This window comes from Apteryx rowi, unplaced genomic scaffold (genome assembly GCF_003343035.1).
Source record: "Apteryx rowi isolate R43461 unplaced genomic scaffold, aptRow1 scaffold_108, whole genome shotgun sequence".
Classification (NCBI taxonomy): Eukaryota; Metazoa; Chordata; class Aves; order Apterygiformes; family Apterygidae; genus Apteryx; species Apteryx rowi.
In genome coordinates this window covers 1,769,471-1,796,734 of record NW_020447286.1, presented here as the reverse complement: position 1 = coordinate 1,796,734, position 27,264 = coordinate 1,769,471, and the positions used below count along the sequence as shown (strand labels likewise).

General features: G+C 37.0%; 1 protein-coding gene across 1 annotated transcript in view; it reads right to left on the bottom strand.

Annotated features, from left to right (window-relative positions):
* PCLO (piccolo presynaptic cytomatrix protein) overlaps window positions 1-27,264 on the bottom strand; it is a 371,358-nt gene that overhangs the window by 124,985 nt on the left and 219,109 nt on the right. The window contains exons 10-11 of the mRNA XM_026071312.1: window positions 22,236-22,317; window positions 3,938-4,063 (exon numbers count right to left, since the gene is read on the bottom strand). Coding sequence (XP_025927097.1) covers window positions 3,938-4,063; window positions 22,236-22,317 — 208 coding nt within the window. The remainder of the gene's footprint in view (window positions 1-3,937; window positions 4,064-22,235; window positions 22,318-27,264) is intronic.

Below are 27,264 nucleotides of genomic sequence, written 5' to 3'. Positions count from 1 at the left end.
TGTACACATATATATATACATAGATACACATGTATCACACACAGATATACATGTATATATATATACATAGATATTATAGACAGAAGATCTGAATCCTTATAGTGCCCAAATGAGCAAATGGGTATATAATGGGTATATAAAAATATGTTGGTTTCTACAGAGTTTTTCTTCAATTATATCAATTTCCAGATTTAAAGTCTTAATTAGGGTTTAAATCCTAACTGCTGTGTAAGCATCTTGGGAGTTTTTAGCTGGCTGAAAAATGAGAGAATCTCCAGAAAAAGACTGAAATGGAGGAAGCATTTCATTCTTCGGCAATCCATTGAAGAGATTTTTCACTCTAAAAACATTGTGGCAAAACATTCTTGTAGTTCCTCAATAGAATATTCAAAAGTACCATCAATGGAACTAAGTCAACTAATATACATGGATTTATTTAGGACCTGAAAACAAAGAATGTCAGTTTGGGAAAATGTTACATACAGTCTTCGAAAGCATTAACCAGATTAATGCTGGGACATGGTCCAATAACAGCACTTGAATGCTTGGGGTATCCAGCAAATTTATAACAGTTGGTAACACACATTCATATTTTATTTCTGCTCTTTACTCTAGTTTCTTTTGTTATTGAAAAATCCTGGCAGTATAAGATGCCCATTTCCCTAGTAGATTTACCAGGTGGAAGATAACTGCAATGCCTCTGTCAGCATGAGAGGGAGCACAGACCCATTTATCAAATCGACACAAGTCTCTGCACTTGACAAGCTCAGTGGAATGAGTCCTCCACCTCCAGTTTTTGTAATGCCAATGAGTTATGAATCAGGGATATTTTTGACATCTGAAAGCAATTCAAGGTGAGAGCACCAAGAAGACTGGTATTTGCCAGTCAGAACTATAAATAAAATTTTCAGCACTAACAGAGCTATTTATATAGGCTAAAATTGTATGGATTGCCTTTCACTAAGGAATAGAATGCTATTTATATTTTAAAGTGTGTCATTTCTTAATAGATGCAGTCATGCTAACAACAGGTAGGATTTTCCCTTCCTTCGTAACCAGAGTAAATCTATCCTTGTTCTTTATTTTACTGAGAGGATTTTCAGACCTGTCCCAGTGTTTTATGTTTCTAGTATTGGAGGAATTAATTTGTTTGTTTGTTTGTTTGTTTGTTTGTTTTTTAGTGAATCATGTTCTTAGAAAGACTAATGAGTCGAGACATTAGAATATGTTTAGTTGATGAGTAGGTATGTACCCTAAGCTGAAGTCACAAAGCATTTCAGCAGAAAAAGTGACTCAGGATTACTATACAAATTATTAATATGAAAGAATTATCTTTTAGAGACAGAGACCATATAAGGTTTTCTGTATGTGATGTGAGACACAGCAAGTAATCTGAAAAGGAGAGAAAGACTAGCCTCTATTTTCAGGCACAACAATATCAGCAATATCAGTAACATTATCAGTATACACAGATGAAGGTGAGAATGTGAAGACCTCATTAGAAGTCCATGGATTTTAGCAATTTCAAAGGGAAGAAATTAAATGCACATCAGTCATATTTCCACTAAACTAATGGAAAAAAAATCCAATGGTAAAATTGACAAATATTCATTGTAGATCTATGATAACGATCTAAAATAACATAAAAAGTAAACCAGATATAATGGCAAGATTTAAAAGGTAAACAACAGTAAGGGGAAGTGTTTGTCCTGTATGCTATGGTAATGATATGTTCTACAGAAAGCTATTTTTCTCTCTGATGGAACATTTAACACTTCAATAGCAATACATATTCTGGAACCTTTTGCGGAAAAATTCTGCACATTAAGTCTAGTCATTTTGATGAATTTGCTCCAGATTTATGCCAGCATACCAAAGTCTAGGATACTTTTATAAAGATCTGACCAGAAACATGACCAATCACAAGATGGAGAATGAAACAGAGAAGAAATATATATTTTACTGTCCTATTCATCTTTCTAGAAAATATGAATAAACCTTCAAAATACATCATGGGACCAGAAAGAAACCAAACAGTTGTGTGTGAATTTCTCCTGTGGTTATTATAAATCCAAGATTCTCTTGAGCGCTCCTAAGAATATAACTATCTGGTGAGAGAAGAACTTAAAGCCTTAGTTCCCAAAGGAGTTCATGACAAGAGAAACCACAAGACTAGAGATAATTCCAAGCATTAACTGTTCATCCTCTTTCTTTAAACAGCAAGTATCTGTGGAATATTGAACAACTATGTCCTCTTCTTTACCTGCTTGGTATGAAAACTATTTCACTGAGAAGCTGCACAGTCCAACACAGCTATGAAAGACCTACTCTCTTGTACAGATAAAGGCAAAATAAATACTTGCTTCAAAAGACAAGAAATTAAGATAGATTCTTTCAACAGGTGCATGCAATAAATAACACTTCATCACTATTATGAGTAAGACACTACTCAGAATAAATGTGAATGACAGAGTCAATTGTATAGGGAAAGATACATCATACCTTCACTTAAACTTTAAGTTAACCTTGACATGCATACCTTTTTAAGTATATGCTTGAAATATCGACAAAGAAACCACCAAGAATGTAAAAAGCAACACGGAAAACATGAATGCAGGTGAAATTCTATTCTGTTACACCTGCAACATATTTAAATTATTCTTTGTGAATACAATCTTTAATCGATTTACTCTGCTTTTCTATCTGCAATGTACATTTGATTTAATCATCATTTCTGTTATGTGTTTGTTATTCAGAAAATTTATGTGAATTAAATTCTGTCTGTGGAGAACTATTCCTTCTGCTTATCTTCTCTCTTTTGTTATTTTTTCTGTATATCTTCTTTTTTTTTTTTAAGAAACAAAAATAATCAGTTGAATGGATTAGAAACAAATGTAAGATATTTTTGTCCACGGATGAATAGGCATTTCAGATGCATACAGATATTCATATGAAAAGAGGAACCAGGAAGTGGCTGGAGAAAAAAGAGCCCGTGTATGTGATTATGGACAGAAATAAATTGTAAGCAATTTTTCAAAATGCATGGCTATTTGGAACTCAGATAAATATAGCTTAGATAATAGATATAGATATAGATAATGTAGCTGCATCTGTATTAACACATATGAAGTAAAAGAAAATAGTTCTATAACTTTTACATTGTTAGACAGAATTATCACATTTGTAATAATCATAGAAAATAGAATGACAACTAAATGGAATTTATTTCACCTAGCTTTAGTTGCCTAAAGTGAGATGTGTAGTCTAATGAAGCCCTCTTAAAGTCAATTAAATGAGGAAGGCACTCCCAGTTTTTGAAAAGGGGTCTGTGATGGATGAAATGAATTGCCCTTTTGTGGATGCTTCTTTTTCTGTTGTCTCCTGAAGCAGGCTGGATGACTAGCTTAAACGGGAAAGCTAAAATTCAGTCAAGTCTGCCTTCAGTGACAGAAATCCCTGGAGTTTCAAGAAAAGTTAATCTGTGTACTGGAGGGTATAAATGAATCTGTGATTGTCTGTGATCCATCTTAATTGTGCAACTCAGAAAGGCAAGTACTCTCAAACATAGGTGTCCAGATGATCTACCCAGGTTAAAGATCCTCAAAATAGTACATGTCCATGAAATACATGATATAGCTGGATTCTAGCCATTTCATCTAAGCCCAGTATAGACAGTATATTGGTGCAGATTAAGAAAGACATGACATAATGCTGCCCACAATGGCAATTCCCTCTGGCTATAGAAATCATAACAGGACCTCCTCTCAGTCCTTTTCTGATTTAAGACTCACTGGAGGTTTAGAGGGGCTGTCAGGTGTCCTTCCCCCATTACATAAGATTATGCTGGTCATGCAAGAGAGAATGTATTTTATAAATAATTCTATTGCAATCCCAACTCTTTCTTGCTTCCATTTTTTCGATAATACGTTTAGCTTACCTTCTATCAGCTTTCCCGTCTGTTCCGCGTTTCCCCCAGGCAAGATCTTGGCAATGTAAGCTCCAATTTCCCCACCACTTCCTGGGATTTCTTTCCCACCCACGACTCGGATTCCCAGTCCATTGCCTGTGATCAAAAGAAACAAACAACTGTGAAGGAGATGAAGCAATGAATATTTCACTGGGAAGAAAAGAAACTCATCATAGTTTACTAAAGGGTGTCATCAGTAACAGCTGGCTGCAGTTGGAAAGTTAAGATTATTGCACCAAGCAGAATATCTTCACAAATGGAGAATTTCTCCTGGGGACAGGAAAGAAGTGCTGCTGGGCTAACAAGAGAGCAAACTTCCCAATTCCATAAGCTTTTGAATCCATAGGAAAAGAAACCTGTCACTTTTCAAAAGTAGGAACCATTTGCATGAGTAACTGCAGGCCCACCCGATACTGTCCCCAAGACTTAACTTTGGTAGGAGTATTCAGCTGACTTTCAGCTTAGGAAAAGATCTTCATGAGTATCAACTATATCACTGACATCACACAAAGAACCATCCAAACACACCAAAATTATGTTTAAGCCAATCCTACCTTCTTCTGACAGCCTTACTGTACTGCAAAATGACAATTTGCATTGCATATTTTGAGCAAACCTTAATTTGCAATATTAATTAAATTGCATTAAATTGATAGAAATCCATGTAAAATGTGGATTCAAAGGATAGCTTTATCATATGTCCTAAGAATGCAATTTAACTGAAAAATATAGTAGCTGAGCTTTTACAATCATATAAAGAGACACCTAGAGATCTCTGAGATCAAATGGCAGAGCATGTATATTTACATCAAGCTATATTTGGCAGATGCTATTATTTTTCTTAAATGTTTCCTTTTAATTGACATCTTTTACATCAAAAGATATAGAAATTATCAGAACAGAAAAAGCCTACAATCACTGTGTAATGCAACATCAAATCTAACATATTTTCTCTCTTCTTCAAAAATTACAAAGATGAAAACATTAAAATCAGTTTGATTATTTTAGTAAGAGAAGCATATCACTGATCTCCTTTACTTATAGAAAGCTGAGAGTGAAAAAAACAGCTTACAAAATAGTCTCATTCAGCTAATCTTAGGCATTGCCAATTTTTCATGCCATCTTGTTATTTTAAAAATATTTCCTGTATAAGAAAAACAAATATTTCCTTTGAAGAAAAAAGAAAATTTCAAATAAGATGATTCACACTTTGATCTAGGAATGTGAAGGCTGATTTTACCACCCCTGTTGTAATGGCTAAAAAATTCATTTCTAATGTATTAATTTAATAACCTAACCCTGCTGAGTGATTTCACTTACCAGCTATGGGAAGCTCATGGCACAATCTCTTTGAAAAGCCTCATCTTTTCAGAGTAAGGCTTTTCCTGAGAATGCTATTAGTATTCTGATAAATCAGCTCTGAGTTTGTTTTAGAAACAAGATAGTCACAGTGAGTTTCTGGCCCAAATCTATTTGTAGCAGTAATCTTTCTTGCACTGATTTCAGTCTACAATTTCACCTTTTTGTCTCCTATAATTGACCACTTTTATATACATGTAGGCCTTATTACAACATAGTAAATTATTTTTTGGTCTTTTATGTTTCATTGCATAGTCTGTACTCTAGCTAAAGAAGTTCCTACTAATTTTTATACCCCAGTTTAGTTAAAACTATATCATTTGAGTCTCAACTTTCTTCACACCTGCCTATTAGACATTTTCCAGCTAACCGTTTTATTTCAGAAGGTGCCTGGTGTTTAGATATGTGCATGGGTCCTACAGAGCACAAAAAAGTAAGGAAGATCACAGTAGCATTATGTCGTATGGAGTTTGGCAGGAATTATTTAATCCGGAAACAGCTCATTCCACGACTGCAAGCCCAGACCAAAATGGTGCAGCCACCTGATAAAACAGCTGAGTAAGAGCAACAAAGGAAACTGTATTGTAGTGAACTAAAAGGAAACATATGAGGGTTGTTCTTTCAGCTACGGCCCAGCAGTTAGTGTGCATAGGTATATTTGATGCACTGAGATAATGTAGCATTACATAAATCAAGCAGTATGCATTGCTGGAACATGCAAGATGCTCAACCATAAAATGACAATGGTGGTGGCTGTAGGCACCTCATATAGGTAAAAACCTTTTTAGAGGAGATAGCACGCTTCCATCAGGATTAGGTTTTGAGAGCTACCTTAACACTTTGGGTGGGAACTCAGTGTGAGGAAGAGCACCTGGGAGTCATATGGGGTGATGTGGGATGAGGTATACAGAGTCTAGTGGCTGATTTCAGTGTGGTTTGAAGGCCCAGGGCTAGGTTCAGGGGTAAATATCCTGAGAATAATCCCTGAGGTGGCTGAGGGCTAGTTTATGGTAAATGGTCTGGGAGATCTTGAGGTTCTAGTATGCAAGGCTGAGACCCTCTGCAGACCAGATCTCTTACTGTTTATGCACCATAGTGTGTAACCTGAGGAAAACATTTTGGTATGGTACTACGATGAGTACAGGTAGGAGTGTTTTACCCATATGTTGAAAATAATTTACATCTAGATTATATTTCTACACAAATTAGAGACAAACTTCAGTTCTGTCATATAAACCCATGTCAGAGTCTGTATTTTTCCACCTGTGAGGTAAAATTTAGCCTTGATACTTACAGAACAGATAAGAAATGTAGGGAATCTGTAAATCCAAATCCTATGATGACATGAACTACAACTCTGTAAGTTATAACTGCACATTGATTTGGGTTTGATATAGCAAGTATTTCCTCTCAAGTTTACTTGATTTCCTTTTTTTTTTCTTTTTTTCCCCTCTTTTTCCAGTTTAACCTTGCCAGTTCAAAAATCCTCTATGAAATGTCATGCAGGCAGATCTGAATATCCTTAATAGGAGCTGTGAATACTTAGATGATAGCATGAAATGCTAATGAATTCCTTGGACTTTTTGCAAAAACTTGCAGCCAGTTTGGTCCCTCTTTACCTGTGTGTCTTTAATTTGTAATTTGAAAACCTGATCGACATCTTTATTAAAGTCAGCCTCTTGTAAAACTGTCTTCCAGCCTCTTTTTAGACACAGCAAGTGAACAAATGTCTTTCCCTCTTTTAACAGTAAATTGAGAAATGGAAAAGTATAAATATTTCAACTTGAAGAGGATCCTCTAAAATAAATACGTAAATGGACTGACATAATCTATGTAAAACAACATCACCTAAATACCCAAGCTAATTACAGGCATGGGGGGTATAATTAAATTTTCACTACAAGATACCTCTATCATGGTAGTTAATATTCCTTTAATTATAAACTCTGCATGGATGAAAATTGCTTAATAAAACATATTACTGTTTGGTGGCTAGTTTTTAAAGCTAGTGATCTGACAGACAGAAAGGACACTGCGTTTAAAACAATAGCTATATCAGACTCTGGGACTGTGCTATGGGACGTCCCAGGTTTATTTCCTTTTAGGGGCAGAGAGTAATTTTTTCAGTGTGATTTGTAAAACAAACTGCATAGTTATTTTAAACGAGTTATTTCAGTGAAAATTAGAAATTTAGCACCTGTGAAGTTTTTTTTTTTTTTCTTCCCCTCCCCCCCCACTCCCAATCTGATAGGGAAAGAAAACCGAGTTCTAAATGCCCTTTACAGAAGTTGAAATCTACAGTCTTTAAAAGATGAGCACCTCATTGCATAAAAGAATGAGTACCCATACAGAAGCATTTAAATTTCTCAGGACTTAGGAATTCACCACTCTGCACACTTATTAGAGGACTTCTGATAAAGCACTACTGAAAGACTCGTTAATGTATTCTAAAAGTGAGGCTCACATCTGGGAACCATAAACTTCAGTAAGTCCAGACATACTGTCCTATTAGTACACACACACACACACACACACACACACAACTTACCCTTTAGCTCACACAGCCAACATACAGACTTTTCAATTTGTTGATAAGACCAGACTCTTTTCATCATGTTGGGGTAAGGTTCAGAGTTTTCTCATGAAACACTATGCTAGCAGCTCTCTCTCTGATATTTTAATTGTAGCAGAATGGCAGAAGAAAAGAGGTGGTTTGCCATATAAATGGGTGTTTCTGACACTTGATTTGCTAGATTGCTATAAAAATCACGGTTGATATATCAGTTCTGATTTTGCAAATCTAAGGTGTTTAGCCACATAACTGCTAATAAAATAAATTATTTTCTATACTAGTATACAAATCTTTTTATTCCTAGAGAGCTTGAAAAGGATTTTGATTTTATATTCTAAATTTTTAGATTCAAATGTATGAGTGACATTATGTAGGATGCATGTTAAAGGGATAACCTTACATGGTGTGTGTGTGTGTCTGTGTGTATATGCATGTGTTCTTATTGCTGGCCATGTCAAGGGGAATTCCATTTAATTTGATCTGTTAGCACTAAATTAGAAAATTGTATTTCATTACGATTAAGTTGTGAAAATGTACTATAAGAAATATTTTAAATTAAATTACAAAACTTTTAAATTAAAGGTTCAATTCCTGAGAGTCAGAATGAATAAGTTACTTTTTGTCCAGGGTGTTTTAAGTGTTCTACTCTGGCTGACAAAGAAATATTGCCTGGATGTTGTTGTATTTTCTCATGTGATGAGATTTCAAACTTGTTTATAGATACTGTATCTATTGAAAATATTGAGCTTACTACTTCTGTTTGCAATGATATTGCTCAATTTATCACATTGAATGTGGGTAGCTTAAAAATGTCATCAATCATTTTGTTTCTCAGATCTCTTTTTCCCTAGGTTTTTGATTTTTTTTTTATCTCTGAGTCTAAATTTCCATCTCAGACTGTTTTGATATATCCAGACATTTATCTTTCAATTTTAGATTTTCAGATTAATGAACTACTGTTTTCTTTCTTTATAAGACATAGGACCAGTTAACTGTCAAAAAGAGAATCACTGTGCTTTAAATGAGAGAGGGCACCTTTCTGAACTCTGACTATTGATTTCCATGGAAAATATCTTCAGGAAAACATCTCTTCAAAGTGAATTTTACACATTTAAGATACAATCCTTTTTAGGATGCTTCAAAGCTAGAGGACTGCTAATTGATTGCAACTGCTTCTACTGATCTCCCAAGGCTGAGATCCTACTCTTCTATCTAATCTCAACTGAAGCTTTAAGATGCTGAACTCTAGCAAGATATATCAAATGCAACTAAATTTGTTTCATAATTTGATAAACAGACAAACATGCATAGCAAATCCTCACAGTTAGCTTGTGAGCCTCTGCTTTATACAGCTGAAAATACAAACTTACAAACTTTAAAGGTTTCAAATGTCTAATAAGTGAAAATAGTTTCTTTTGAGAGAAATCAGTACTTATCAGAGAAAAATATTAATAAAATTCAGTGGACAATTTACTGCCAATTCACCTAGTTTGTGACTTTCAGAATGATACCTCAACAGTTATCTCATAAACTTCTAGACATCCCATACTGTTATAATGATATACATTCATATATATATTTGTATATACATATATGTATATTTGAAATATGAATAGTGACCCACGACTTGACACTAATAAATCCTGTCGCTGGTGACCTGGCTAGCATCACTGCAGAAGTATTTTAAAAAGTGACTTGTGTTCAATTAGACTCATTTACTCTGAACTTCTGGGGTAGCTTGATTTAGCTCAGACCATTGCAAAACCATATCACCTTTCATATTTTGTTGAGTTGCAGTAACAACACAGTAGAAAGATTAGAAACATGACTCAGCTGACACACAATAATTTATTTTGCTGGAGCAGGCTAACCATAACCTGAGATTTGCAATTAGGATTTGGTCTTTTTTTGCCATTATGAAGAAAAAAGGTCAGTCAGCATTGCTCTGTTCACAGGGAAGTTTGTTATGTCCTATCATCTTTTTACTACTAGGTAGAGCAGCTCTACTACAGTCATTAGAATATAAACAGCCTAGATTTCCTGAAACTATTTCAGCATCTAAACAATGATCAGACTTGCCTTACCAAATAAATGTCAGTATCGTATTACATAAAATAAAGCTTAAAAAAATAAGAGCACAGAAATACTGTGTACTTCAAGCCACACCGGTTCCTACTTTTACACAAAAGTGAAAAATTAGCTTACAGGGATATTTTGTCTTATAAAAACAAGCAGAGTTCCAGCACAGAATGCAGGGACTGATGTTGCTTTATTGGTAGGTAAGTCCCATATATTAGCAACAACCTCAATACTGGTTTGAAAATGCAGGCATGTGACCCAGAAGCTCTGTGCAAACATTGTTCCTGTACTAACTCTGGGCTAAATTTTCAAAGTATAAAACTATTTCGCTGTCTAATTAGATGGTCAATGAAAGGGAGGAAGCAATTAGAATGTGCAACAGATTTTCAGTGATCACATCTAAGTTTGTGTGAATTGGCATAGGAAACTGCAAGTAAAAGCATCAATAGCAATATGGCTCTTGTAGCAATAGCTACATGAATTTTTAATAGACTTTTAGGTGTCTGAATTTTTGAGAAATATATATAAAAAAGAACCGCTGATTTGGATTTCTAGTGCCTAAGAGCATGCTCTTAAGAAAGGTAGTTGAAAATCACTAGTTATTTCTGGAAAATCAGGGTCTCCTTACCACTTTTGGATATTATATTATGCATTTAAAACTGAAACCTTACAGAAGTAAAATGGAAAAGAAACAAAATGAGTTTGAACAGCAAAATACAGAAGCAGCCTAGGGCACAAGTCCTTGAGTAATGTGAAAAGGAAGATATGTCTAAACCTCAAAGTGCAGATTAGGTGTTCTGCTTTGGGTCCATGAACCAATGTAGAGACATATCATTGAGGGAAGAAAAAAAACCAACAGAAGTCCAAATATGGTTTTCATTACTTTTTAACGACACTTGGAAAACAAAATTCAAAACAGATGGTTGTGAACCTGAATCATAGCAAAAAAACCCCATAAGGGTGACTTTGTGAGGGCAAAGTCCAATGGCAGTAATTAGAAAAAACATGAGGGTAAAGAATGAAAATATATATATGTGTATATATATCAGGTATGAAGGATTTCACCATGTGCCAAAATATCATGCTATAGCACTGACAACATATCAATTAAACCAAACAATATGAAGTTTTCCAACTCTTTTTGGCTGGGAACAGAGACAGAACATACCTTCCTCTTGCTTTTGTTTACTATTCATTATCTCCTCATTCCTCTTCCAGCCTTATCTAGATCAGACATATTAAAGGATGTGCATAGGCCCTTATCTATGGGAACAATTTTACACCACGTTTTATTGACCATACTGAACAAAATTATTGGCCACAGAAGAAACAATCGCTTCTCTTTGCAGAGTTCAGACTTAAATGCCCTCTGAAGAAAAGCAAACTATCTGTTTAGATATCGTAGTTGTGATAAAGCAATCTGGAAAGTCTGGAGAAGAGGCTGAGAGAAAACATGACAATGCAAACAAAAACAAGTTAGATGGGGCACTTGAAAAGCGACAGGAAAAAGTAACATGTGTAATCCAATCCAGGGTAAATTTTTATTTGCATTATTATCGCTATGCAATTCATTGTAATACATAATATGAAGATCCAAATCAAAGCTAGGCTGCCTAGATAGGTACAAAGTCTTCAAGATTGTGCTCAGCAGAATTGTTTTGTTGCTTTCTAAACTAAATTAGCTTAAATGAAGTTGTTTCCTAGAAACATGATTAAGCCTATTCAGCTATTCCGCTTCTTGGCCATTGGTAGTTAAAACATAAAATATACATGAGGCCAAATCCTCAGCTGCTGAAATTCAGATACACTTAATAACATATCATTGTTTTATATCAGCTGAGCATCTGTTCCATGCTGATTTGCACAGTGGTTATCATCTTGAAGGATCATAAAGTACTTTACAAATTAGTAACTTGGAGCACTTATCATTTTTACTTGAAAATGAGATACAGGCCTCACCTTTTTGGATGGTCTCTGTCACATCAGAGTAAGATTACTAAAGTGCCCTCTGTGTTGGACTGCAGCTTTAAATCTATACGAAAACAGCATGCATTGAGACTTCATCTATATCTACTGGTAGTACAATAGACACTATTGGCTGATAGCTGATACCCGCTGTTTAAAATGTTAGTTTTGAACTCTCATGTCCTTATCAGCTTTGGTATTTAAGAAACAGTAATAGAGTTAATGTAAATATGATGTAATAAATAAGTAAATACATATGCAAGTGTTGTCTGTATTATAATGCATAATTAAAAGCCTTTAGGGGAAGAGTAATTCCCTATTAAATACAAAAAAGCAATCACTGCCTCACAAAGTGGCTGAACAACAGATTGTTGGAAGCTGGGAGAGTATTGCACTGTGCTTACCCCGGCCTTACTTTCTTTGGTATCTTCTGTCAGAGAAAGGATAAAGGGCTAAACAAACATAGACATAGTTAGTTTAGGTCTGACTTAATAAGACTTCTTATATTTAATAAATTGGGAAAGGACCAGATAAAAATCTTGCCTAATGGCAAGACAGAAGTCTTGGGTGATGTGTATAGACTTCTCCAATACACAATTATACTAAGATGGAAGTAAGAAACATACTCTTCTCCTTCATTTTACACTACTTCTCCAGTAGTCATAGTGCTGATATTTGTGGAGCACAAAGACTGTACCTATCATAAATTCTTTCTATGAAACTAGTAAACAATAGATGAGGAGGGCAGGGGTAAGACAGAAACAGAGACATCACTCAGTCCTATCACCTACCGGACAGTAGTCCATGCTAGCTATACAGAGTGGAGATGCTATCGAGGGTAAGGTATGTCACTGGTTACGCTGTTTTCTTAAGCTTATAGATAAATGTAGACATAGTGAACTTATTAAGTGTAAACTTATACTCTGAAGCACCTCTAACCTTTTCAGCAAAGACTACAAAGACCCTTCAGTTTTGGTCTTGGCAGTGTTATATTAGTCAAAATGTAATCTTCACTCTTCTCCATTTGTTCTGCTCCCTTGTCATAGTCTTGCCTAAACAGCTTTATTTAGTGAGCAAGCCTATATCTAAGCACATACACTCGCTTTCCCATTCTAAAATGGCAATGATTTTAAGCAAGTCACAAAATATCTCAGATTTACACATCTCAATAGTTCTGGCTAAATGCAAAGGTGATATCTAGTACCAGCCTCTCTTGTTCCAACTTATGCCCATTGTCTCTTGACCTCCTGCCATGCACCCCTGTGAAGAGCCTGGCTTCCTCTTCTTGATAAGCTTCTCATAGGTTTGGGAGGGCTGCTATTAGCTCTCCTCAAAGCTGTCTCTTCTCCAGGCTAAAGAAGCCCTGGTCCTTCAGCCTCTCCTCACAGGGCAAGTGCTCAAGCGTCAATGGTGTTGGTGGATCTCCACCGAACTCGCCTCAGTTTGTTGATGTCTTCCTTGCACTGGGGGCCCCAAAACTGGGCACAGTATCTAGATGTGGTCTAACAAGTGCTGAATAGAGGGGGATAGTAATGTCCCTCGGTCTGCCATGCTCCTGGTAACGAAGCCCAGAATGCTGGTGGCCTTCTTTGCTGCCAGGGCACAGGATGTTCAGATGATTGTCTACTGAGGCCCCTCCTCAGGGTCCTTTCCACAGCAGCTCCCCAGGCAGTCGGCCCCCAACCTGTGTTGGTGCACAGGGTTCTTCTTCTCCAGGTACAAGACTGTCCTTGTTGAATTTGGCCCATTCCTTCAGCCTGTCTTGGATCCTCTGAAGGCAGCCCTAACCTTGAGCATGTCGACTGGTCCCCTGCTTTGGTGTCATCTACATACTTTATGAGAGTGCACTACATAAGCTCCTCAAGGATAAAGATATTAAACAAAGTAGGTCCCAGAAGAGACCTCTACGGTAAACCACTTGTTACCAGCCTCTGGGTATGGCACAACCCACTAACCACTGCCCTCTAAGTCCAACTATTCAATCAGTTTTTTTACTCACCTGGTTGCCCATTCATCCATACTGTAACATCCCAACTCCAGTCCAAAAGTTAATGTAAGAAAATGCCTAAAGTCTGGAGACCCTTTCAGCTAACTGCAAGACCATAATTTCAGCCGAGATCCACAAAACTTTAAAGATATTTAGAAGGATGAATCTACCATAAAAGACAAGTTGTCAGCCAATGTATCAGCCAATCATTATAGATTTACTGTACAAATCAACCTTTGTGGCATTTTTAATGCCATAGTAGTTGCTACTAGCTCAAGCTTTTTGCTAATGTCCTTCCCAGTGAGGGGTAAAGTTGAATTGATTTTATTGGCGTTTCCCATATAGTATGAACCAACACCATCAACACAGGAAAAGGATTTACATAAAGGATGTTTTGCTGATGTATCACAGGTTAGTTGGTATGTTACAAATCTGGCTTATTAGTGATGTGTTGATACAGTGCAAATAGTATTGCAGTCCTAAGTGAATGTGATGATTTTCCATATTAGTTATAAAGTATCTTAACATCTTGGACCAAAACTTGAAACTCAGGTTTTATTTAACTATTTTGCAAGCAGAACTCCAGCTTTTGAAGCTATCTATATTTTGTTAAGAAAATACTGAGTAAAGGCCTGAGGATTTCACATGTTAATTCACTTAACTACAGATTTGTGTGCTGACCTGTCATTTCAGACATTACATAGTGCCCTAGTATTACAGATACATACCAAACTGCAGATAGCTATTATTTTTATTTAGGTAATTAATCAAAAAATTTATATAAGATTTTTTTTTTAGAGCAGAGTAAGTTGTGATACTTGTGCAGATATGTGTTGGAAATGGTTAAATAGAAGCTGCTTCACTCTTATCACTTCCTCTGGGACAGGAGACCCTGTGGAGAGAGTGTAGGCTGTGGGGAAAATTCATGGTTCTTGGTCAGTATTCTGAGGAATCTGTAGGAAACGTGATGTTGCCTGCACTTAATGCCAGCAAAGCCTCTGCAGGCTGGATAATTCCTTTTGAAGGAAAATCAGAGGAATGTCTCACCAAAATGGCTCTCCTGTACAAGGGAATCAACTAATACAGTGTTGCATGGATATCTCTGTCATGAATGAGGAAGAATTTGTGGAACTAGAAATTGTAAAACATGCTTCTTCCAAAACAAGAAATACTTGTAACCATTTAAGTCTTTGTAAAAAAACAAAAACAAAAAACCTTCTATGAATTTTTCTTCTTTTCTCAAAGAGAAAGACAATATCTAGAATATCTTTTTGGTGATCTTCATTCAAAGTCTTATAATATTCATATGAATTAGAAAAAAAAGTGAAAGAATTATAGTTCCTCTGTTATTAAACTTAAATTAACTTTTTACTTGTTGCTTGGAAAAAAATTCTAAGCTAGCAACAGCACAGGCAGAAGCTTATTGCTTATTCTCAGAAGAGGTATCATGAAGCAGCTGTTCAGACTGTCCCACTGTAACGATTATGTGGCCATTTGACAGTTCATTTCTTTTAACCATTCAATCTGCGGGTAGCGGCTAGCTTTGGATTTGAAAATAGGGAACTATCCGCTAAGACACATGTTGACACCTTCAGTTCATTTTACATGCCCTACCCTAAAGACATCGTCACTATTGAATGAGGTCAGTAACTATATCCAATCATTTGTCATCTAAGTTGGTTTTAAACTGATATCCTTCAGTAATGAAGTCCAGTTGCTCCTGTTGCAAAGGAAACCAAAGAAAAAATAGCTTTTCCACATTATATGTATTGAGTGCATATTACCTGTCAACAATATTAAACTGAAAAAGAATCAGAAATAGATAATGAAGAACAGAGATTTTACTTGACAAATGCCGCATCTCAGCTTAGCTTGGTGTGGTGATGTGGTATAGTGATGCTGAGAGACAGTCTGAAGCTTTTACTACCTTATCAACCCATGAGGAACATTTTCATTGCATCAGTGACCTGCAAAATCGGAACATCTTAACCTTAATCATAATGCAGCCGGATTGCCTTGGAGTGTACACCCAGTACAAAGACCTGTGCAAAATTATGACCAGGTAAATAGCAAGTGGAAGGCAATCATTCTCAAAAATGCTATAGCACCTTATTCTGGAAAGTGCATCCAGCTCAAATAGGCATTTGTCACTTGGTGATGAGGAGCAATGTGGTCCAGTCCTCTACACATCTTTTGACTGTTCCACAGCTTCTTCATATGTAAGCCTCAGATGCCCTGACTATGCTGCTAGAGGTACTTACATAAATCACACACAGGGTGGGCTTCATCTCACCTAATTTTAGATCTTTACAAGATAAAAATCTCAGTCTAAGTTAGTCACCTCATGCTCCCTTTATAATAAATAGCGGAAAATAGGCATATCCAAAAGGTGATTTATTTAAACTATTTCAACATCCAATTAATTGCCCTTGGAAGCTGCCTGATTCTAGTATTTAGATACCTGAACAAGGACAGTTATGGACATAGGTGTAGAATTACTAAACCTATGCATATTTTTCAGAGTCTATATGTAAAGAAGGGAGTACGAGGTGTTCATTTTCCTTTGTGAGTCTTTAAAATCATTTATGTCTCATCTGTGTAGTGCAACCTTAAACTGACATTTCTGTGGTTCTCACTTTTTCTGATGTCCTTGACAAGTAGTCTGACCAGTGATATGTGTCCCTGAGTGTCTGCTCTTCTAGTTCTTCATGAGAAAGTGCTGACCTACATTCAATACTTATCTCCAAAACAGAGACATTTCTGTTTGGCTTCTGTGAATCTCATTCTTACAAGCTTGATGTCCCCTAGGCATTCCAGGGCAAACTGGGAGTCTGACTTCTGACACTCAGAAGTCTGAGTCTGAGTTCTAACACTCAGTGTTGCAGTGATCTGCTTCTACATCTTTTCCGGCATGAGACCTACGAAAGCAAATTGGACATTTATAGCCAGTAGACACAATGCCCTGTCAATTACCTACATTTGTTTTAAGATGTTATTACACCTTCTGCAAGAGATGTTCATACACTGGAAAATGCATAAGCAACTGAGCTGTGGCTGAGCTGAGAGTCCATGGAAAGTATTTTAAATACACTCACTAGTACATTTGAAATAATGCTCACTTAGAGAGAAGGCACATAAACATGAAATATACAGCCTGTACCTCTACAAAATGTTTCTAATAAATACAAAACTATGCTTGTTTATTTAGAAAGGTTAAATGGCATTAAGTTCTTTATTAGATGACTATTAAGACACAGACACACATTATCTTTCTATCCCTTTATTTCCATCTCCATCCTCACTAACTGCCTTGTCACAGGAAACCCTGAGGCTGGTTGGCTATAACAGCTCTTTCAGCTTTTTGGTTATTATTTTTGGTGCCAGGTTTCTGATAAAGAAAGGGTGTTTGAAGAAATGATGGTCATTTATTAGGGATTAGATCTTTCCCCTGTTGACAAGTGAGTGTTGGAGGAGGGTATTTTTGTGCAAAGTATTAACTCAGCTCCTCACAATAGTAAACCAAAGAAACAGGATAAGTAATTCTTTAAGAAAAGAATATGAGGACAAGGGGTGAGTTAATTTCTCACTCTTAACCTATGGCTGCTACTTCACATTCAACATGGACTGTGACTGCATTTAATGTGCTCTTTCACTGATTAGTCATCGAATATTCACTGTGCTTCAGTATTTTGCTGTAAGAACTGAACATGCAGGTGAAACAATCCTAAATACATAGGGTTATTTATTTAGAGACTACAGCTGTGTGGGCTTGACAAAAGAAAACTCTTCTAATTCGCTTAATTTCTCCCTGAATAAGTGCACCATGAGCTGGCATGCAGCAAAGGTGTGCTGCTGGATATAGGAATCAATAACCCCTGTGAAGAGTATGAGGCATCTCTGCGGGTGTGCACTCTTACAGCTACCCTGTCATCCTCTTAGCAGTTTCACTGACATCACTGCTAAAGTGAAGATCAGGGACACAGTCGTCAGCCCAGACTCTAATACTCTTCTTTACCCTGTGAACATCACAGCCTTCTGAATTGCTTTTCTGTCTCCTTCTTTCTCTTGCAGCAGCATTGGAGAGGATGTTCCACAACACAGTCTGGCAGCTCACAGGGACATTTTGCCCACTGGATACACAAAATATCCTTCCTACATTTGGAAAGGGTAGAGTTACTTGTGATTCAGTCCCAAGGGAGGCAAGGCAGCAACAAGAATTACCTTTGACTTAGATGCTCTCAATGTACCAACAGAGACATCAAGTTTTATCTAGCTTGTTGGATTTTCTTCTGGCATGTCTGAACAACTTTCTGATCAGGAAGAGGAAAATGTGCATTTTCTCTTTGCAACATTTCCAACAGGCATTGCCAAAGTTTTTGTTGTCTTAAATAGCCATGTCCTCCTTTTTCAAACATAACTATGCCATTTTAAAAAACAGAAGAGAAAATACTGGCAGAAAAAAGCAGTGCTTATGCTGGTTGTGCTGAAGAATCCAAAAGAAACAAGAGATTCTCACTGAAAGCAAACAGTGAGTTTCTACATCATTAAATATTGCTACATTATCATTCACTGATCTCTGCCATCATTGATTTGGCACCTGAGCAGAACCATAATGCCAATTCTATTAAAAAAAAAGAAAAAAAAGTAAATTATTAATGAATCTTTGCTGAGAAAACCCTTGACAACTCCTTCATATCAATCAGTATTGCCTGAGGATGGTGATGCTGCATATCATGAAAAGAAGAGCTGTGAGTTCTAGATAATGACATTATGCTAAAGGAAAAAAGGAAGCCTCAAGAGATGCCGGCTAGCAAGTCTACATTTATTTTTCATTCAGAGCTACTATCCTCTTGCCATCACAATTTTGGCCCAGTTCCTCATTCCTTAAACACCTCATTCACATGCTAAAATTGGTGGTAAATGCTTTTGTGTGCAAAAGGCCAGATTATGCAGATTGTACAAGACTATGCACCAAGGCATCTGTATCTCAGAGCCAGTTTTCATTAAGCACATAAACAGAATGCATATGCACAGAATATGAATTTTAAAGGCAATGGGACTATTTTTGTTATTGATATTCATAATGTGACATTTTCAGGATCCCTAATCAGGCAGTAACCTCCACGATGGTGAGTATGAGGCAAGTTCTACGGAATTTAAATTATAATGGTGATATAAGGATGAAATTCAAGTTTGTCCTATAGTTACAGTTGTCGTATAGCTGGGTATCAGGACTGTGCCTGTTCGCATGCCCAACACACTTAATCATTAATGTCTGGATTGGCCCAGGAACTCCCTGGCCAATCTCTGCTCAGATGAACTGATGTGAGACAAGGTGATCGACTCAGCTGCTTGGCAGCTTCACAGCAAAGCAGCAACTAACTGTTACAGGAATGCTGCAAGTGTACAGCTCTGGAGATTTCCCCAGGTAACTCCTGCTGTGCATAGACCAACTAAAATATGCTACTTGTATGCTAAAGATGTGCTGATTCATTCCCTGAGTGGAGAATCTGGCATTCCCACAATCTTCCCCAAGCAGCACCTGCTGTAAAATTGACCAAACTGTACATAGATAATTTCATATAGTCAGTAGAAACTGTTCTTCCATATAAAGAAATGGTCACATAGGACCAGCTTTTGTGTGTAGTTAAGACAGTTAGGAGATGTTTGTTTGTTTGTTTGTACATAGTGTAAGATAATCTATAACAAAGGATCATGCATATGCTATAGTGGTCATGTAGGACCATGGGCCATCTGGATTATAAGAATTCAGCAAAACAACAGTCTCATCTGATACAGCTGAAGACACTGTTGCAAAGATGCTTGAAACAGAGACTCCTGTCACCTCCTGGACAGTGACTGCTTATTCTCTTTGAGAGACCTGACTTCCCACATGAGAATTACCTTTTTTATATATATATATATATATATATATATATACTATATACTCTCATGTGTCTGTTCAACAAGTATAAGGCAAACAGTTAAATGAAATGATTCAACACCTCATTGTGGTACTTTTGATAAGAAAGTGAAGGAGAAGGAGAGAGGGAGAAAGGATGAGAGGTAAAGGGAGGGGGGAAGGAGGGTGAGAAATAGAGAGAAAGAAGGAAGGAAGGAAGGAAAGAAAGAAAGAAAGAAAAGAAAAACAACCAAGGAACCATGTCATCTAGGTTAATATTCAATAATCCTACTTGTGTGTCATTGCTGTAGTGATGTAGTTGTGGTGGTGTAAGAATGTATACGCTTTTAATTTTCCAATATTTAAGTAACTTGTGTCATGCAATATATTTCTAAGTTTGCCTAGGGTTAATAATCATTATCTGGTTAATAAACAGTTGCTATCGTTTGCAGACACTGGTTAATAAAAACTGAATTTTTATTAATGCAAATAAAACCCATTCATGTGGCTTCTGGAAAGGCCATTTAGAAAGTTGAGGGCTCAGCAGAAAATACTGCACATTTAATGAGAGTTTCTATGTATTTTAATCCTTCAAACACTGAGAGAGAGGGAGGGAGGGAGGTATGAAGTCAAGGAGTTTTGGTACCTCAGAGGTGTAGAAGGAGTGAGAAATACAATTTCTTCTGCCTCAGCTCCTCCCTAGTGGCAAGCTATTCCCCCTTTGGCTCTTTTCCATTCAATCTGCATCTGAGCCTTTTCACGTTTGTAAGGAAAGAGACATCATATATAAGATGTCTCTTCAGCTCTCCAAGGATATATCCGGACTGCAAACCAAAGTTTGACTGCAGCTTGTAGAGGCATAACTGAGCTTGCTTACACCAACTAGAAGTTAGGTATTGCGCAGCACCAGTACAACAGCAAGGAATTCAGCAGGGGCAATAAAACCCTAGCGAATGTTCGATCCTATGCAATCTCATGCTAAGCAGTGCATTAATAAATAGGAAGTCAATATCTACACCTTGGTTTTCCATTCATCCCTTACGAGTTATTTACCTTGGTGCACAGTATGAGTGCCAGGTTGCCAGCAGCACGAGCTAGCAGAGAATTTGGAACAGGCGTTTTACATTGAGCAAGTGTAAGTGACTTCACAGTAGGAGAATTGGGTCTTTAGCAACATTAAATCATGAGCTATACACAGCTGTGTGGTTATAATTCCCTTGTTCTTCAGGAAGAGCGCGGCTTGGATCACAGCATTACTCATCACCCTGCAGGCACAAAATCTCCACTAGGATGTCAAAGCACTCCTAGTGACTACAAGGGCCCTGGGCAGAAAAGGATGACAAAACAGGGGCGCTGATTGCTTCTTTCAGATTGTAGTGTGTGGGTGAAGGGCTCTTAGTGCATTCTGAAATCACCAGTGGGCGTTACACTGACTAGCAAGAAAATACCTCATAATATGTACAGAAAATTGATGTAACACCCTAAATATGAGGTGGATACTGGAGGTAGAAATGATCAAGATATTACTGCCAGAAACCCTGTGAAAACAATATTTAGCAATTCGAGTGAGTTTGTGCCACTTTCTACTTAATGCTTGAGGGAACACCGAAGCTGGCAGTCAGTAATTACTTCTTTGCAGAAGCAGACTTTGACATATATTATTAGAATTCTTTAAGCTAGTTAAAAGAAAATCTGTTTCACAACAAAAAACACGAGCTTACAACGTGTACCTCTGAAAGAAGACAAACAGCATATTAACAAGCTTTGAATTCCTTATCAATATAGTCTCTTTTAGATACGAGAAAGAGTACAATTCCAAAAGTACAGACCAGTTCTCTCCTTTGCAAGCAGAGTCAGACTTACATGTATATTCGTGCTAGAGTTAAGGAAAGGAGACTAAATCTAAACTCTTGTGATAAATTTCCCTGTGTGAAGATATAACAGAAAAAATAGGATCTTATTCTATTAATCACATCTGTAGACTTCTATAGAATAGCTCCAGAAGCTTTACAGAAAGAACCCAATTCTCAGTTCAGTACATGATTAATATTTACATAAGCCTACCCAGTTTTTCTAATTCCTCTGTTAAATTTAATAGAAAATTCTCGTACGGAGAGTATAGAGTTATACAAAAAGCAACAGCAAAACAGACTGCTGATATGTATAATGAACACAAAAAATTTTCCATCTGTTTTTAATGTCTACATAGCCTGTGTATCTTAAACTAATGTTGTGACCTTTTTCTGCACTGGTGCTTTCTGTTATAACCAAATAGCAAGATTTAAAATGACCACTGAATTTCCTGCACATGGAATAGGAACTATTTTTAATACTACAAATCTTTTGCATGATTCATGCTAATCAAATTAATTATTATGTCTGGTAGAGGGTTGTTGTTGTTTACCTGAAACTGTGTGATCCTTTGGGTCTCTCAGTAGTTTCAGCCTTGCATGAGGAAAAATATACTGCAGAGGCTTCCCATTTATCTGAGGAACACATAATACATGTGTTACAAGAAGATAAAACATCTTCAATTGCAATAATAATTTAAGACAACAAGTAAACAAGCAAACAAACAGATTTCATCCAGAGAATTATCACAACTTCACGATTCAGACATTCACCAGTTTTCAAGACATGTTTGTCAGACTACAAAACCTTTCTGCAGGGAAATGAATATTTGCTTCCATAAAACCAGATTCATTTTGAATATGGCTTTAGTTCCAGTTTTATTTCCTGATAAATGGAAGGTGGTCATTGTCTTCTGTAGCATCTCTTAATATTAATCCTTTGTCCAAGGACATACAAGAAGAGAATGAAATTATCTATAATTTCTGTAATCATATAAAACACTTTTTACAGTGACCTAAAAAAATGGTGGTTGAATTATGTGAATAGCCATGAGTTATTGCTCTAGTTTCAGCAAAAACACATATTCTAATATGCCTTTTTTCATCAAATTTAAAGGCCTTTTGGAAGACCCAGCCTAGAACTTTTAGAACTATATGTGATATGAAAATGTGCAACATTTACTCAGACCGATACTGGAAAATGTCAAAGCTGAAAACACATATCTCCACAACATGCACTAAAAAAAACAGAATTTCAGCTAGTAAAATTACATCTCCCCTACGAAATGGGCACTGAAAAGGCCATATAGCATGTACTGGCCCATTTGTCAGAGATGATCGCTACATGCCCACACTAAAATGCCTTCATAGACAATTAGAAAACTAACACAGCTCACACGTATTGCACACTCTTTCTGTCTTTGGTTTTTGTCTTTCAGAAACACAGAAGAATCCATAACCTCCTGCCATGCTAGTGCCAAGCCCCAGCCAATATACCCTGACTGAGAGAAGAGAGCTTGTCTGTGTGGGACTGTGTAGCTCAGACCCATGGGGGAGTTCAAGGAGCCAATGGGACAATATTAATCAGCATGGATATGCAGCAGCCTGAGTATATCAGCAGCCTGCTGCCAAGGGTTTATTACTATTATTTTTATTTAAGTAGCATTTAAGGGGATTAAACTCCTGAACTAAGCACTTCAAGCTCAGTCTCTCCCTACAGAGTTTATGGTGTTAGCAGAAAGCACAAACAAATGACAGGAGGGGGGGGCGGAGAAGTCAAGTGACTTGCTTAGCTCAGTTCCAGAGTGAGCAAAGGAGTTTATATATCTTTCCTCATAAATCAGTTTCAGTGGATGATGTTGCACCTAGAAAGCTGAAATCCTCCCTTAACTCAGCAAGAGTGCTATTGGCCATAATTAATCGTAGACAAAAGAGACACCATGCATGTGGCAGTGAACAGAAGTACTCCAGAATAAATCAGAACTTGAAAGCAGTCAGACTTTATGAGTTAACATGGAATTTTGCCAAGACATAGGGTCTAATACTACCAGGAGTGTATAAAGTGCCATGAGACTTCTACGCTTATAGAGGGTTAGGGACATTGTTGTTTTTAATGACACTATCAAAAATTCAGTAAGTGGAATTTAACAGTAAGAATAACCTATTTGTCATATGTAGCTTATACAAAATTGTAAAAAATCTACACTGGAAGAGTAATCTAATTGTATTTTAATTAAATAAATAAACAATAATACAAAGTAATAAAATTCAAAGGAAGCGGTATAAACACACTGGACCAGATCCTTAACTGGGATCCATTTCAGTGGAAGAAATTCAATTTAACTGAGGTACATCATAGCTCATAAACTTCTATTCACAATTTGTTTTTATTACTCCATCTTATCTTTCTTTAGCAAGATTGCTTTTTTGAATAAATAATAATCCAAGAATATTCAACACCATATAGTATATAATTTGCTGACAAATATATCAGAAAATAGTCTCTTACTTTAGTCTATTAGTGTCTCATTACTTTTACTTCCAGAATTTTATGATCAGTATAAATCTTGGTGATTCATAAAGTTATGAATAAAAGCATTAAGTTTATTAGCATTCAGGGTACCATAGTATTATTTTTATTGTTAGTGGGAATCAGTACTTAAATTGAACATGACATTAGACATTTACCTTCAGAACATGTGTGTCTCAAAGTGGCAGAAGAATAAATAGGAAAGAACAATGCTTGCTGTAAATAGACTCTGCAAGTAAGAACAGTGATGTTGTTTTTGATGTTTTACTTTAAACAGTAATGACCATATTTACCTGAAATCTACTAATATATTTGAAACAGTGAAGAACACAAATCATTCGGTGTTTCCATTTGTTCACATCTTTCTCTATCTTTCACTAAGGGTGAATTCCCCTCACCTGACTATATGCCAAGGGGCCCTTCAATCTGATTATTCCCTCAGTTACCCCAGTGAAAATCCATAGGGACGTCAATAAACCACAACAGCGTAAAGCAGGGCTCTGGCCCCGAAGAGGCAGGCCTTCACCTTCAAGGGTGCAGGAATGGAGAACATGCCATTCCCCACGCCCAGATTAAGGTCACAGGGCTGAAGTGGCCTGAACCCTTGCTGGTTTGCTGCAGAAATCCTTTCATCGCCTTTCTGGGAGCACCTAGTACGCTTTATTAATGACCCCTGCAGTTCAGACTGACGGCACCCTCTTCTGATTACGCACACATTTTTACTCTCCAGTGTTACGTGCCCTCCTAACATGCTGTTTTAGGCTGACATGGGACTCAGGCCACATTTTTTGGCACATTACTCAGGGGGCCCTGCGGGGGTTTGCATCACAGTGACTTAAGTGAAAATTCGAATATGAAGTGTTTCCTCCAGGCACTTAAGCTCCTGTCACATGTTTCATTTTATTAGTCAGCTTAAAGCCCTTCTCAGGAATGGAGTGAATGGCAAATAAATTTGTGGAGGTTTTCTGCTGTTACAGAAAATCAGTTTAAATACCCCTTTTTTCCCCCTTGTTGTCTTGACACTTTTTGTCTGATAAAGAAATTCCACCGATGCCACATGTAAAAGCATTCTATAGGGCAAAGAGGACATTCAAAAAAAGCAAATCTCTTCAGTGCTTTATTTAAGTACACAGACTAAAAAGCATAAATTGCAATTCTGCTTTTATTATTCCAGGCAAAGGGCATAACAAACTGGGCTTTGGATCAGACCAACATAGCCACAGTAAGCCCTGCTTTTAAATGATGCCACACCTCTCCTTCCACCAGAATCTAAGATAGGGCCTGATAATGTGAACCTCAGCAGTTATCGCTGCCTGTAGTCCTTTAGGAAATAAGGTCTTCAGCAGGAATTTCACCAGAACTAAGTATCCAGAAAAAAGATGATGGATCCTCAGGCAGATGGGGTAGAGAGTATCTAGTCTAATTTCAGAATACCACAGGTTCTCTGGCATGTGTGCTGGAGCCCTGTGGAAGCCGGCACCGGAGACTGCCACAGGTAAGGTAATCCTGTCCCTCTGAACAGCTACGTTCCCTCTGCGTGGAGCAAGAATGTCAAGTTCTCTAGAAACCCTAAAGACGGAGAGTTCTCACTATTGATAGATCCCTGATGATGTGGGTATTTTGCAAATAAAGTATTTGAGAAAAAATTAACAAACACACACAATGTCCTCTGATTTTCCATACAGAAGTCATTCTGCCACGCAGTGAGCTAAATATTGCTGGGTGACTAAAAGGATGAGTAACTGCTTGCTAAATTCTATAGAAAAAAAGTCTCTTGACTTATAGTGAGGGGGTTGCTGACAATTTACTCAGAGCAGATTAGACATTGAAAATTTACAATTTTACAATTACACTAAATTTAGAAATGCTTTATTTGTCATCGTATATCCAGAAAAAGTGAAAAATGAAATGCTCCCCCCACACCCCCCAAAAAAGCTCCAGAGAAACGGTTTGCTACAATTTTAATGAAATCCCCCAGAAAATTTGAAAACAATCAAACTAAGCAGTATGGAACTATCAAGTGTGGAACAGAAGGTTGCAGGGACCCTTCTAGGTCACATTCACAAACTATTTTCCCATTTTAACCCCATTGCTCACCTTACAACCACCATTTTTTCATCATTTTTTAAATAAGCAAAAGTGTTCTTAATAGGGCTTGATTTAAATGTTGTTTCAAGGCAACCAGTAGGGACCCATGAGCCGAGTTAAGCTTATATTTTCCGAACAGCCTTTAGGAACACGGAATTAACATTTGAAAGGTTTCATCTCTAGAGCCCTAGCCTTCTATTTTGTGCTTAGATAATTGTTGCCGAAATGAACTGTAATGATGATATATCACTATTGTGATGAGTTTGGGATTTTATTATTCATTTAGGGCTTAAAAAGACCACCTTTGATCATTGAAAGTTGTGTTTTTAAACTCCTCACTGAGGGGCTACTTATCTTCCATTAATACACTCTCACTGTCTGTCTCCTTGTCACGATCTCTTGCACCCATGGCACCTCCTCCTACTGTACCTTCACATTCTGTTTGAAACAGCCAATTTATTTCAGGGTATACCAATAATATACTCTGAAAAAATAGTCACAAAAAGAACCTTGATCCCTGGAGATTGGCAGAAGCTGTTGGACAACTGGCAGTGATTAATTAAACTGTCGGGGTCAGCAGGGATCAGTGAGAGAAATCCAGGGGCTACAGTAGACTGTGCACTGATTGGGTTTAAACCATGTTCACCCTTCTCAGGTGAGCAGTTCAGAATCACTGTATCAGCTATTAAGATCCTAAACTGCACTGCAATTTAACTTGATTTAAGAATATGCACCACAGAAGTTACTATAGAAACAAATATATTTTAATATTAATAGTACAATATGCGAGCTTAATCTGCTGGGCTATAAGAGATCCATGGAACCCTGGAAGTTCAGGACTGTCACTCTGCTGCGCACGACTCTGGCTTCAAAAGCACATGGCTGTGCTTTATGTATTAGCTTTAATTGCATGCGCTCTGTGGAACATAACTGAATAGTTTTTATTTCTTATAGTAGGGAAATTG